This window comes from Monopterus albus, unplaced genomic scaffold (genome assembly GCF_001952655.1).
Source record: "Monopterus albus unplaced genomic scaffold, M_albus_1.0 scaffold155.1, whole genome shotgun sequence".
Classification (NCBI taxonomy): domain Eukaryota; kingdom Metazoa; phylum Chordata; class Actinopteri; order Synbranchiformes; family Synbranchidae; genus Monopterus; species Monopterus albus.
Window position 1 is genome coordinate 893,087 of NW_018128035.1, and position 13,217 is coordinate 906,303.

General features: G+C 44.8%; 1 protein-coding gene across 5 annotated transcripts in view; it reads right to left on the reverse strand.

Moving 5' to 3' along the window:
• The window catches only part of LOC109968597 (membrane-associated guanylate kinase, WW and PDZ domain-containing protein 1-like), a 48,192-nt gene that overhangs the window by 23,080 nt on the left and 11,895 nt on the right, over window positions 1-13,217 (reverse strand). For 2 of the 5 annotated variants that reach the window (XM_020614961.1, XM_020614965.1), the window contains exons 1-7: window positions 6,477-9,173; window positions 6,123-6,360; window positions 5,536-5,652; window positions 5,114-5,233; window positions 3,501-3,674; window positions 2,074-2,263; window positions 1,064-1,134 (exon numbers count right to left, since the gene is read on the reverse strand). In XM_020614961.1, coding sequence (XP_020470617.1) covers window positions 1,064-1,134; window positions 2,074-2,263; window positions 3,501-3,674; window positions 5,114-5,233; window positions 5,536-5,652; window positions 6,123-6,360; window positions 6,477-6,551 — 985 coding nt within the window. In that variant the 5' untranslated portion in view covers window positions 6,552-9,173. Of the gene's footprint in view, window positions 1-1,063; window positions 1,135-2,073; window positions 2,264-3,500; window positions 3,675-5,113; window positions 5,234-5,535; window positions 5,653-6,122; window positions 6,361-6,476; window positions 9,174-11,140; window positions 11,953-13,217 lie in introns of those variants that run through there. The other 3 variants (XM_020614963.1, XM_020614964.1, XM_020614962.1) reach the window with 3 other exon arrangements.

Genomic DNA, 13,217 nt, shown 5'->3' on the forward strand with positions numbered 1-13,217 from the left:
GCAGGAAAGAGCAGAGGGTATTAGAAAAGAGTGAAGGACTGCAGAAGGCAGTAGAGAGCCAGAGGACAGCAGAACACATGAGAGGATAGTGGACAACAGTAGAGGACAGGCTGGGTGCATCTTTAAAACCTGATTCGAGCCCTCAGCTGTGGACAAACACTCAATTCTAAATCAAATTCTCCAACAAGAGATTCTAGCGAATCAAACTGTGGTGATGTCAGACAGGACGTGTATGTGTCTGAGTCTTTGCTGCCCCCTGCTGGCTGCTGCTGTCAAAATAAAAGTCCCAACAGGAAGCGAGTTTCTCTGCTCCTCAGCTGCAGATCAGATAGTTCATCACAAACCAATTTAGAAACAATAAATAGTAATAAATAAACACTAAATACAAAGGCTGTAAATATTAACATTATAATCTCATAATTAAAATGACGTTTCCACATATTTGATGCTTTTAGTCTAAATTATAAGTGACTACATCATAATCATGAAACGAGCTAAAACACATGACTTTTACCTTCATATTATTATTGTTATTATGAAAATAAGATAAAAGTTATCACTGCACAATAAAACATTATGACATAACTGTATTTTTAAAACAACAGATAATCTAAATACATGTATATTGAAAGTTGCAACTCAGAGCTAAAATATTTCCTACTTAACTCATGAAAAATAAAAGTTATGAACCTCTACAATGTTCTAGGAATTCTATTTTGTAAATTGTACATCAAACACTTTTCTAACTGTAATGCTGTGGTTCTCGTTCAGAGCTCGCACGTCACATACAGTAAAAGCACTGAAAGAGTCATGAAGGAAATGTGAATAAATAAATGAAGCAAATTAATGTATTCATGTATTAGATCTAAATCCATATCCTTATTATGCTATTATCCTTAAATATGATCAAACAAATGAAAAGAAATGAAATGAATAAAAATGCTACGTCCCAGTCCATGGTGGTGCTGGTTCAAAACTTCTTTAAAACTTCATCTCAACAAACCACTAGCAGCAGTAGGCGGTGCTGAGGCCATCGATCAGTTGATCAATCAAACAGACTTACGTTCTGTGCAGGAGGTTGTCTCTTTGTTCTGAGCTCGAGGATCCAGCCAGCTGGTCGTCTTTGATTTATGACTGACAGACGACATCAAAATCAAATCAAAATTTATTTATGTAGAACTTTAAAAACAACAACTTATTGACCAAAGTACTTCACATACATAGAAATAAAGTAAAGAGAAAGAAACACAGTCAAACATTAGAAGAGGAGACATGTCAACTCCACTGTGGTCCAAAGGTCATGGAAAGTGACATAAAGACTGTCAGATCAAATGTTAACATGCAAACCGCTCCACAGTGTTGGGGTCATTTGGTCGCCCCGGCGCTTGTATCTGGCCCCTGGTACGTTTAGAAGGAACTGATCTGGGGACCCAAGGAATCTAACTGTCTTGTAACGCTGCAGAGGTTCAGGGAGGTTAGAGGGGGCCAGTCCATTAGTGCCTTAAAAACAAATAATGGTCATTTTAAATCTATTCCAAAATGAACTGGAAGCCAGAACCAGGGTTATGTGGTCACGGCTCCAAGCAGCGGCATTTTGAACCAGCTGGAGATGAGAAAGGGAGACTGATTAACTCTGGAGTACAGTAGACTGGAAACGATGGAAGCATGACTCTAGATCACCTTCATCACCAGTCTCTTCACAGTGAATCCTGGGTAATGTAGGAACACTGGCTGTGACTCTAAGTTAAACTACAGCTTGTTTGGCTGCATTTCAAAACCTCTGCATTCATAAACACACTGACAGTGACTGAGGGTCTGCCATCATGTGAATAAAGTCACAGAGGTTCAGGGAGGTTAGAGGGGGCCATAACCTGAACCTGAACAGTCACTCATTAAAACTAAGGCGTACTGGTCCACATAATCAGGCCTAGCACAGAAATAAAGTGTTCGAATGCACCAGGCTTCACATTGTAACATGAAACATCATGAGAGCTCCACAGCTCCGCTAAACTGTCCGACTCAGCTGGGACTAAAAGTTCTAATACATGATCGCTCACTGATATTGATACTCACTCGATGTAGTACGGCTCTCCTGAATCACTGAAGGCCATCTCCCAGTTCTCAGGCAGCGGACCTCCTCCTCTTCCTCTCCCTAGTCCTCTTCCTCCTCCACTTCCGTTCTCCATCCCCTCCCGGCTCCCCGCTGCTGACTCCCATGACTGACTGTGAGGCAGTGTGGTGGGCGGGGCACCGGCTGAACCTGCTGATAGAGAGTGTGTGTGTTAGGAGTTTCATTAGAGAGGACAACCAGCATCACAAACAAGTCTGAGTCTACAAACAGAAACCAGAACAAATAACACACACACACTGTGTTCGGTCTGATCCAGGCCATGGACGTTTTCCCAGACGCAAGATAATTTGGCTCAAAGTGAAAGGGAAGCTGCTGAAGTCCAGATTCACTTCTGGTCTCTTGACACACAGCGTGTGTGCGACTGGTGGCCGCCGCCTACGCCGCCAAGGCAGCGCTAAAATGTCGTACAAAAATTAGATTCTGCTTGTGCCTATTGTCAGGTTTCAGCTCCATCAGAGACGTTTCCTCTAAACTGTTCACATGGTTTCATTCAGACAAATGTTTGAGGCCAAACTTTCCAGTATTTCACAAAAAGCACAAATTGGAGAAAAGTTCTATTTCATGCAAAAGAACGTTTGTTTTTTCTCCCGTTAATCATCTCGTGGCCCTCAGAGTCACGCGGTCCACATGTTGGGAACCTTTGCTCGTTCCAGCTACAGCTTCACCTACTGTATGTATTTCCATCTGATGTCTTTGAGGGAAATATTGGCACTGTGCTTTTTTCAAAGCTTTAGTTACTTGGCATGTGCAGATTCAAAATACAAAGTAGAATCACTAATAGAGTTTGATATATAGTTCTGGTTTGATTCGGAGGAGGTACATGAAGTAGTCAACGTCAGCTAACCCTAACTCAGCTGCAGCCCTAGTGTCCAATAATGTATTGTATGAAATGAGACACTGTAATTCTAGGTGGTGCCGAGTATTTTTACTTTCAGTACTTAGGCAAGTAAAGCAGGATTTGTACACATGCTGTATGACAGGACACAGAAATCACCACAGTGCAATAAGATGTAAATATAACCACTGCATATATCGATCTGCCTAATCTGTACATTTATAAGGATCGTGTCTCTTTTTCTCCTGTTCTTTCTCCTACTGATTGCACATTGTCCCATTTGAATACACAGACTTTAACTAAATTCATTTTTTATTTATTGTTGCCTTACAAAGCACACAGAGAGCCAACCTCTAATCACGCATGGCCAATAAAGTCTGAATGGTTTTACTCTGTGACCATGATACTTCAGTGGAAGGGCTGAGTACCTCTGGCCAGCCTGAATGAAGGAGGACTTACTGCAACACTGTTGGATCAGACTGACTCAGTCTGATGCGGGGTTCCTAATAAACTGACCACTGGGTGTGTACGTACCCGACAGTGCACTGTCCTCCTCGCTGATGTCTCCCTCCTCCACAGCTTTCTCCAGGTTACTCAGAGATTTGCTCCTTGTCCTGAAGTTCCTGAGCAGGTTTCGATGCTCCTGGTACGTGATTGGTGGACTCTCCGGGCCAATGTGGACGGGCCGGGGCGTCCCGTAGTAGTTCCCTGTGATTGGATGACAAATAAAACAATCAGCACATCACAGCTGGGACTGGATAGTGATGTTGGAGTAGATACTGTGCATTTTATTTCCACAGCTAAATCTTGTCACACCAGTCCACCCAGTAGGAGCTGCACCAGTCTCACAGTAAAGATCACACACTACATCCGATTAGTTCTTTATTAAACTGCCAAGACAGTGGGAATGAAGCAGCATATGAAAATGTAAGTCCACAGGCTCCACTGTGGAAACACGGGTACATAAAGTAAAGTAAACAGGAAAAAATAAAGCGCTGATACAAAAGACAATAAAAATAAAACAAAGGTAATGAACAATGGGAAAAGAACCAGGTAGGAAAAGGCAAGAGGAGCTAAATGTAATCACTGGAGAGAACACAGAGACATGATTGGTCACGAGTCAGTGCTCCCTGAAATATACGTTCCTGAGATCAGTCAAAAAAATCAAAAAATAAAAGAAGGAAAAGCCACAACAGGCTTTTATTGTGAAAGAAGACTGTCAACAGGAACCCAGAAGATGGAGACTGTGAAATCAAAATGTTCAGTCAGATAATAAAATGTCATTTTATTTAGTGTGAACATGGACATTCATGTGTGGATTCAGTTTCTATTTTAGTCCCATTAATCCCATCAGATTAATACTGGGGGAGGGGGGGTTATAGTGTGGTAAAGAGAGATGTAGGACGGGGGTAGCACGGCAGGTTTGAAGATTAGAGACAGAAAATCCTCTTTTCCTCCCAAACACTGTTTAATTGACCCCCACCCCCCACGGACAGAGGGCTGTCCAACCCAGTTGCCTCCCACATGATGACTTGTCTCTGGGATCAAGCCTCTAGCCGTCCCCACAGGCTGCTGTCTGCTCCTGGTCTGGGAGGTCGCTGTAGGCTCCTCTTTCCCCTACATGTTCTTCCAGTACTGGTCACTGATCATCAGCTGATCATCATCCTGATGATCTGATTGATCCGTTTGTCCCCAGAATGTCAGACACTGGAGAAAAGTCCCACTGTGACTCTCCAGAGCCAAAGGTGGCGTCTCTACACGTCTCGTTGTGTCCAACCAGCAGATCCACAGAGACTCAGCTGATTCTCATGTCGGACAAAGAAAAGCATCAGCTCCTCACATTAAAGAAGGTGGAACCAGAACATGTCGGTGACTGTTGCTTCTAAATAGCTGAGGTTCATTTTCTACCAGTGAACTGACTCATGGCTGCAGCTCTAGGTCACTGAATGGCTTCATGAGGACGACAGTGGGTCAGACACAGTGGCGGGTCTGACCCGGCGGGGGGATCGGGTCTCCCATCCACTAAATGTTCTGACTGTTAGAGATGCTGTCAGTCGCTGTGGCACCTTTAAGCCACACAGTAACAAATGCATTTACAACATCAGTGTGTACTGTTGTGTTGTTGTGGGTGCGTTTGTTTTTCGTACCTTTGAACTTGCCACTCTCCAGCAGAGCTCCAGACTCCTCCAAAGAGAAAAACTCCTCGATGGACACAAAGTTGTAGTCCACACCTGAGATCTCTCCGTCCCGGGGCTGTCTGGTCGTACCTGCACCATGATGTCATCACACGGGGACAGTTGACAGAGGCTGTGACATGGTGGAAGTGTTCATTTTCTGCCAACAGACATGGCTGTAGTTTGTGTTTTATTACACTGTTCTACATGACTCAGCTGCAAACTGTAGCTGCAGTAAAGCTGCATTAAACTCCATGTGAAGTGGTTTAAATGTGTTTGTCAGAAGGACTCTCTGGTTGCAGAACAAACAAAAAAACCTACCAAACCACATGCTGCATCCTTTAACCACGCTACAGTAGAAACTGTGTGTGTGTGTGTGTCCAGGTGTGTCTTACAGGGGACAGCACGCAGGTACAGGTTCTCCCTGATGAGCTGCTGCAGGTGACTGTCCATGGAGCCCGGAGTGAAACACTTGCTGAGGTATAACCTGAGGTCCTTACACAGAGAAGAGCCTGGGACACAGGTGGGGGTGGCATCATGTCACCCAGTGGGTTAAAGCAACTACACTGCTGCACTTAATGGAGGTACATGCACTGTACACGGGGGCTTCTTCTATTCCAGCACATTTCATTCTTTTACTGTGCTACATTTATTAGAACCTGGAATTACACCACATCTGGTTTGCCAAATGGAAAGTGGAGGTGATGAAAATTATTGCTAGTTCAGTTTTTGTCTGTCGATTAATCATTGAATCAGTTCAGTTCTGCAAACTTTTCTCTTCATGTGTTCATCAGTTACCAAGTGCTTCAGAAGTGAACATATAATAATATACCAGAAAATACAACTTCAGCTCAAACTACAGCACATGTTTTTTGGAAATGATGACAAATGTTTCCAGGGGATGAGCTGGAGAATTCAGGAAGTGTAAATAAAAACCAGCAAGAACAACAGAAAACCACTTTACAAACACCTGTCCTCTCACCTGGTGAGACAGTCTTGATCCTGATTGGATGAGGACAAGAGTTGAGAACTCCTCTGACATCACCAAGGGTCATCCCCAATACGGGCGTCCCGCCAATTTCTAAGATGATGTCACCAACTGTGGCCCCACCACCAGGGGCTGCTGTGACAAATGGGAACTCGCCGTAGTCGGCCCCCCCGCCGATGGCCAGCCCCAGCTCCCCTGAGCCCCCGCCCAGCGGGACGAAGCTCTCCTGCACCTGGAGACAAGATGGAGGGCAAGGCAGACACAGCCACACGGCAACAGTGTTAATGAGTTAAACATGGCAAAGAGAAATTACCATTTTCCTTTCCAGCTCGTAACATGTGTTGTTACCTTGGAGCGCCAGTGCAGCTTCTTCACCGTGGCTTTAGACATGGCGGCCGAGCTGCAGACAGGATCAAGCAACATGTTATGGTTCACACTATTTTAATACTGCTGACGCTGGCTGCTGAGGCCTGGGCAAGGCAGGTCTGTGTCCTGGCCCCCCAGAGAACTACTGTCAATACTCAACTGAAACATTTACAGTGAAGCTGAAAGTGTCGGTTTCCCTCACGCCTGTGGAAAAACCAGTTGGAAGAAGTGCATACATGTTTTTACTCAAGTAAAAAAAGTAATACCACAGTGTAGAAATACTTTGCCTCAAGTAACAATCCAAGTAGAAAATTATAAGCATCAGAATATACTTGATACACAGTAAAGTCTGATCATAACCTGCAGACTCCCGTTCCCACCTGTAAACACTCTGCTCGCACACAATCAAATTTACCGTCACTGGTGCTGACACTTGTAAGAATATCAGAAGGCATGAAGCTCTGTAAACATGTAAACACCCTCTGCTCACTCATCTCCTCGACCTCTAAGCTCCCCAGCCAGGACACAGTTTAGGAGGAGATATCTTTTTCTGCTTACTTGCTTCCTTCCTTTTTACCACCTTATAACCTCAGCAGCAACGTTCATTACTTATCTAACTATGTCCTATTTCCTCACTAGGAAGCATTAACTTCTTTAGTTCCTCAAAAGGAAGCTTCTTATCACCTCACTACCTAACCAAGAAGCATGTGTTCCTTCTTGTTTCCTTATTAGAGAGCTCTTTTCATCCTTACTGTCAAACTAGGACACATCTTCACATCCACATTACCTAAGCTCCCTATCTGCTTGCTTCTTTGGTGATTAAGTAGGAAGCTTTTGTAGCCTCCCGACCCCCTGCCTAAGAAGCTTCCTAACCAAACTCAGATTGTAAATTGTGGTTTCAGAAACAGGGTCGGCAGACATGTTTTTTATGCTTCCTGTGGTTTTAATTTGTTTCCTAGCAACAGTAAAATGTTTCCTGTCGCTGGAGTGTTTGGGATCTGCTCCTCCGCCATGTCCTCGACTCTGATTCAGCTTCAGAAAGCAGCAGATGGTGGCAGACAGCAGGGAGCCGCACACAGCACAGTTATATACACACTGCTATATATACACTAATCCGTGCCGACCATTTCATTTCTACACAGTCGTACCCACACACATGGCCGCCAGACACCGCACATTAAATATGGATGAGCATATGTGCTGGAGGGAGTCAGTGAAGAAACAAATATCAGTGTCCCCAACTAGAGATTAAAGAAATCAGAGACTTTTAATTGAAGGACAAAAACACAGGGCAGGCAGCTTTCTAGAAAGGACGTGAGGAGTTAAGGAAGGCTCCTCATTTCAAAGAGAGGAGATAAAAAGCATCATAGCTTTTGTAGTAAAGAGGAATTGAAGATTTCTAGTGAGGAAGCAAGAAGCACAGTAAGGGAGCATCCCAGTAATGAAGTAAGAAGGCAAAGAACCATCTAGCTTCCTAATGAGGTAAGATGTGAAAAGAAGGCTTCTTAAATAGGAAGTGAGGATAGGAAGCAAGAGGATAAACGATTCCTAATTTGGTAGTCAGGAGGTAAAATGTTTGTAATGAGGTTCCCAGAGAGAAGTCACATGGTAAGTTCAGCATGTTCAGCTCCAGGTTGTTGCGACCATATGGACCAGCTGCTCAACCTCATGTCAGTAGGCTGCCTCGTCACTGTCTCAAATGAGACCAATGACCGTCTGTGAACTTTAGGACTTTAACAAGGGGGTCCTCTGAGGTACAGTTGTTGGTGTAGAGGGAGAAGAGCTCCTGTCACTGTCTGGGCCTGGTGCCTTCGTTATCTTTTGTCTCTGAAAGAGGCCACGGGGATGAGGGTGGGGGGATGTAGCTCCTTATAGCTACTATGATCATCTCCCTTGTGAGTGTGTTCCTGGCCTGCCTGTACAAGATCCTGTCCCCATGACTGTAGGCCTCCTCCTTGGCTCGATGAAGCTGCTTGAGTTCCATTGTGAACTGGAGTTTGTGCAAAAGGTCCTCACAGAAGCTGACGTATGATGTCCCGGTGTCAGCGAGTTCATCCAGGTCTGTAGCTGCAGCCTCAGATGGCCTCCTGGTAGGTTTGTGAGAAGGTAAGATGCTTCCTAGTGCAGAAAAGATTATGCTTCCTGGAAAAGCTCCATATGCCTTTGGATTTTGGATTTTTTGATTGCCCGCCCGCAGAGGGTTAGAGTAGGTTCTTATATGTTGACTGTCCTCACCCTCAGTAACGGCTCCCCACAGGGCTGTGTGCTGAGTCCCCTGCTCTATACCCTCTATACACAAGACTGTACCCCTACCCACCCCAGCAATACCATCATTAAGTTTGCTGATGACACTACTGTGGTGGGGCTTATCTCAAGGAACGATGAGTCTGCCTACAGGGATGAGGTAGAGCGGCTTTGTGGCTGGTGTCGGGAAAACAACTTGATCCTCAACACCGCCAAGACCAAGGAACTGGTAGTGGACTTTAGGAGAAATAAAACGGACATTAAGCCACTGTTCATCGACGGAGATCAGGTGGAGAGGGTGGCCGTCTTTAGGTTCTTGGGTGTTACCTTTGAGCAGCACCTGACTTGGGGCGCAAATACCACTGCTTTGGTGAAGAAGGCCCAGCAGAGATTGTATTTTCTCAGTCTTTTGAAGAAAAACAATCTGAATGAGAAACTGCTTCTCTGGAAGAACTGTACAGTTCCCGTTGCTTGAAAAAAGCACAAAACATTCTGCAGGACCCATCACACCCTGAACACTGTCTGTTTGAACTGCTGCCTTCGGGGAGAAGATACAGAACAATTATAGCAAGGACAAACAGATTAAGAAACAGTTTTTATCCGAGAGCTATTGTTGCTTTAAATGCTGCTAAAACCTTCAAATCTGAATGATAGATGGGATTTTATGAGAACTGTGCAATAGTCAGATGTGTATGGATGCGAGTGTGTAAATTTGTTGGGTTTTATTGTTTATGATTATTTTTTATCATCGAAGGATTGCATTTTTAATTTCGTTGTACAATGTACAATGACAATAAAGTTAAAGTTAAGTTAAAAGCTTCCTAGTCAGGTGGCAAGGAGCTGGAAAGTGTCAGCAAACAATGTTTGTGAATGAGCCTGAGGCCGAGCACTGGTACTCGTCACTGCGTCAGCTCGACATTTGTCACTATTAACACATCTTTAACACATGTTCGATCGCCCTGGCTCACTCGCTGTCGCTTCCTGTCTGTCACTTCAGTCACTCATGTGTCAAAATAAGGCTTTTACAACATTCAGTGGATGAATTGTTGCTGTGTGTGTCTGTGTGTGTCATACCTCTGCACATACATACTGTACATATGAGCTTGTCTCACATATCACTGGTTTTCACTCTCTCCCCTTTCTCTCGTTAGGTTTCTCACCCTTTGTCTGTTCCTTTCTCTTCTCTCTCTCTCTTGCTTTTTCTTTACGTCCGTCGCCTTGTCTCTGTCTGATAAGGCTGGTCAGAGCACAAAGCTGGTGCAAGTCAAAGTGTGTTTAGGGAGTGGGCTGGCTCACTCTTTACGTGCAGTTTACAGCAGTGTGTGTGTGTGTTTCCAAACAGAAACTGTCCACGTGTCAAAACAAAAACCTGCCATGCGTCTTGCTCCATTGCTAAATGGTGGAGCAGCAGCACAGACGACATCTCGTTGTGGTCGACTGTGTGCAAGTTGTGTTTTAATCTTCTGCTGCGCACAAACAGAACTTGAGCCTTTATATTCACACTCACTGATGTAAACAGGCTGGACTAAATAGGAGAAGCAGCTCTCAGTATCGACCAGTCCAGGGTGAACACAAACTGAATGCTATCGCCTTCATGGAGGAGGGTTTACTGCAAGAATGTGGGGTTAGACTGACTCAGATTGACACAGGTAATAAACTGACAGCTCAGTGTTTAAGTGCTTCAGTTGAGGCCCTGAGCTTATTACTGATTTGTAGTTGTGAAGTGCTGTTACTTCAGCTTTGACTTCAGGTGTTAGCATCGTGTGCGAGAACAGGCAGCTGGTTGTCTGATGTATTCACACTGATGTTGTCTCAGTGTGAAACGGTGCTCGTGCTACAGAGGTCCAGCTCAGAGACTGCCAGACTCTGTGGCCGCAGGGACGATGTGCAAAAGAACTCATTTAAGAGAACAAATCATTAGTGTGAGGGCTGATTAGTTCCCATCCTCAGAGACTTCCTAGTTCTGTGCAGTGGGACTCTGAGTGAGTGGATTTAGACTCAACAGGTCATATGTAGGTCACAGCCTCGTACTGTATGATGTGCCGACGTGCACTCCACTGTGCCCTCATTTCTCTGCATTTCTATCTGACTGCAGCCTATTTCAACCCTCAGTGTGGGTGCGTGCTTGAGTGGAGGCTGACTGACACTTCAGTGCCTCTAATGAGGCAGCAGATCTTCAGCTCAGACTCCACAGCTGAAAGCAGCTCTGACACTCGAGCATGCTCATAATGAAACATTCAAATGGGCCAAACCATGAAGACATGGCTCCGTGTTCCCACTGATAACTGTGCTGGTCAGCTGCAGACAACAGTTTGTAAAGTGGTCAGGTCAGCAGGTCCAAAACATCTGAGCTCCAACATGCAGAAATACTCTTCCTCGAAGACAGCAGAACCAGAACTGACCTGGGGACCATCAGAGTTGATCTGGTCGGACCTGATAATGCTCAGCCAGTAAAACAGGAGCGGTATATGTGTCCAAGACATGACGTTCAAACATGGACAAACTGGGGTCCTGGGTACAGTGTGTTGGCTCAGTGAAGCGCTCCATGTCCTCTTTACATCTACAGAATCTCCAGCGGTTGGTACTTTTCTCCTGTAGCTCCAGTTTTCTCAGTTGAAGCAGAAGGAGATGAAAATTAACACAAACAATTAGTTTCACATTTTCAAAACTCATCAAATGACTCCGAGCTAACCGCTCAAGCTGAACTCACATTTTTGAGGCATTAAGGCAGCTTAGATTTCTAATGACTTACAGTGTAGGAGCCCCAGAGAGGAGTCTCTTTGTGGTGGTTCTGAGTCTCCAGCTCCAGCGGAGGACTGAGATTTATTCTCAGGACATTTGGTCTACAAACGCAGACAGTGGTGAACAGGCAGGACAGTCCTTTTTGAACTCTTTATTTTTAGGACATACACCTGTGGGTGTTCTCTGTATTTAATGGTAGACTTTTTACAGTGCAGTTAGGATCAGACACAATTGGTTTCACCTCGGGCTCAGAGCGCTCATCTCAAACATACCTTTCACAAGCACTACTCCTCTGGGAGTTGTAGTCTTTAAGGCCAGAGATCTGTAGTTTTCTACGTAACAGCTCTGAGCAAAGGGAGCCTTTAATCACCAAAGTCAGACATCTTTCCTGTCATCTGTTTCATCTGAGAGCTGCTCGGTGTCTCGTGGAAGAACAACTCATTTGTGCTCTTGAATTAAAGATTTGTGAGCACTAGCAACCTGGTAGCTCTGTAGCCTAACATCATGTCACCCCCAGCCCACATACTTGGCCAAATAAAGGTGATTATCCTTATCCTAATCCTTATTATCAGTACAGCTCTGCAGGCCAAGATGTGTCCGTCATCATGTGGTGCAACCATGACACTGGATTTTATTATGGGATAGTGTGTGAAGGGCTGAAACTGATGTCCTCTATTTCCTGACATTTTGTGGACAAAACTTTTGTAAAGAGAATCGGTAGGTGAATCAGTGATGAGGACTGGCTGCACCTCTGTATCTGCATCCAACCAGAAGGAGGTCAGAGGTCACTGCACCCAGCCTCTGCAGCCACGATGGTGGTGGAGTAGGACAAAGGCCAGCTCAGTGTTGCTGTTGTCTGCTAACACTGAGCTGCTGTCAAGCTGTCAGTCTGAATCGGCGATTCCATCATCGTTGGACGTTTACCATAGAAACTGCATCATGGATGCACGACCAGTCTCAACAAGCAGCCTCAGTGGTCACTCGCAGTACTGCAACTGAAAATCCTTTTCCCCATAAACCTCCACTAAGACTGACAGGACGCCTGGCAACAAGCTCACGCTCACTGATTGTTCGTAATATAGCGTTTGCATATACATTGTGGCGTCATGACTGCTAGGTGACTGCAATGTTCAACTTGTTTTATGTTCTATTGCGCAAATAAAGTAAAAAAAAAAAGAAATATCAATGTCATAGTCCTTGAGGCTAAGGAGCTAATGCTAACTAAGATATTCTTCTTTCTTCTGAAGTTGGCGGTGATTTTGATGTGACAGCTCGTTCTCTGATTGGCCCATAGGGCATAAATTGTGTGACATATTGGACATGAGTGGAGAGGTGTGACTTGAGTGACGTAACATGAAGGGGCCTAACTTGAGGCGGTCTACACACCACACCTGGACCATTATCCAAAAAATTTAAAAAAGGTTTCTCTTTCAGGTTTGCTTCTGCATTGTGCAGCCATAGTGTTCTTCCCATCCACGCGCTCCCGTTCAGCCCGTAAAGACAAAGCACAAATCAAATCAAATCAAATTTTATTTGTATAGCGCCAAATCACAACAAAAGTCATCTCAGGACACTTTACAAACTAAGGTCTAGACCTTACTGTTATCAATATTATTACATAGGGAAAACCCAACAAATCCCCCCTGAGCAGCACTTGGTGACAGTGGGGAGGAAAAACTCCCTTTAACGGAAGAAACCTCCGACAGACCCCGGCTCTTGGTGGGCGGCCTTCTGCCT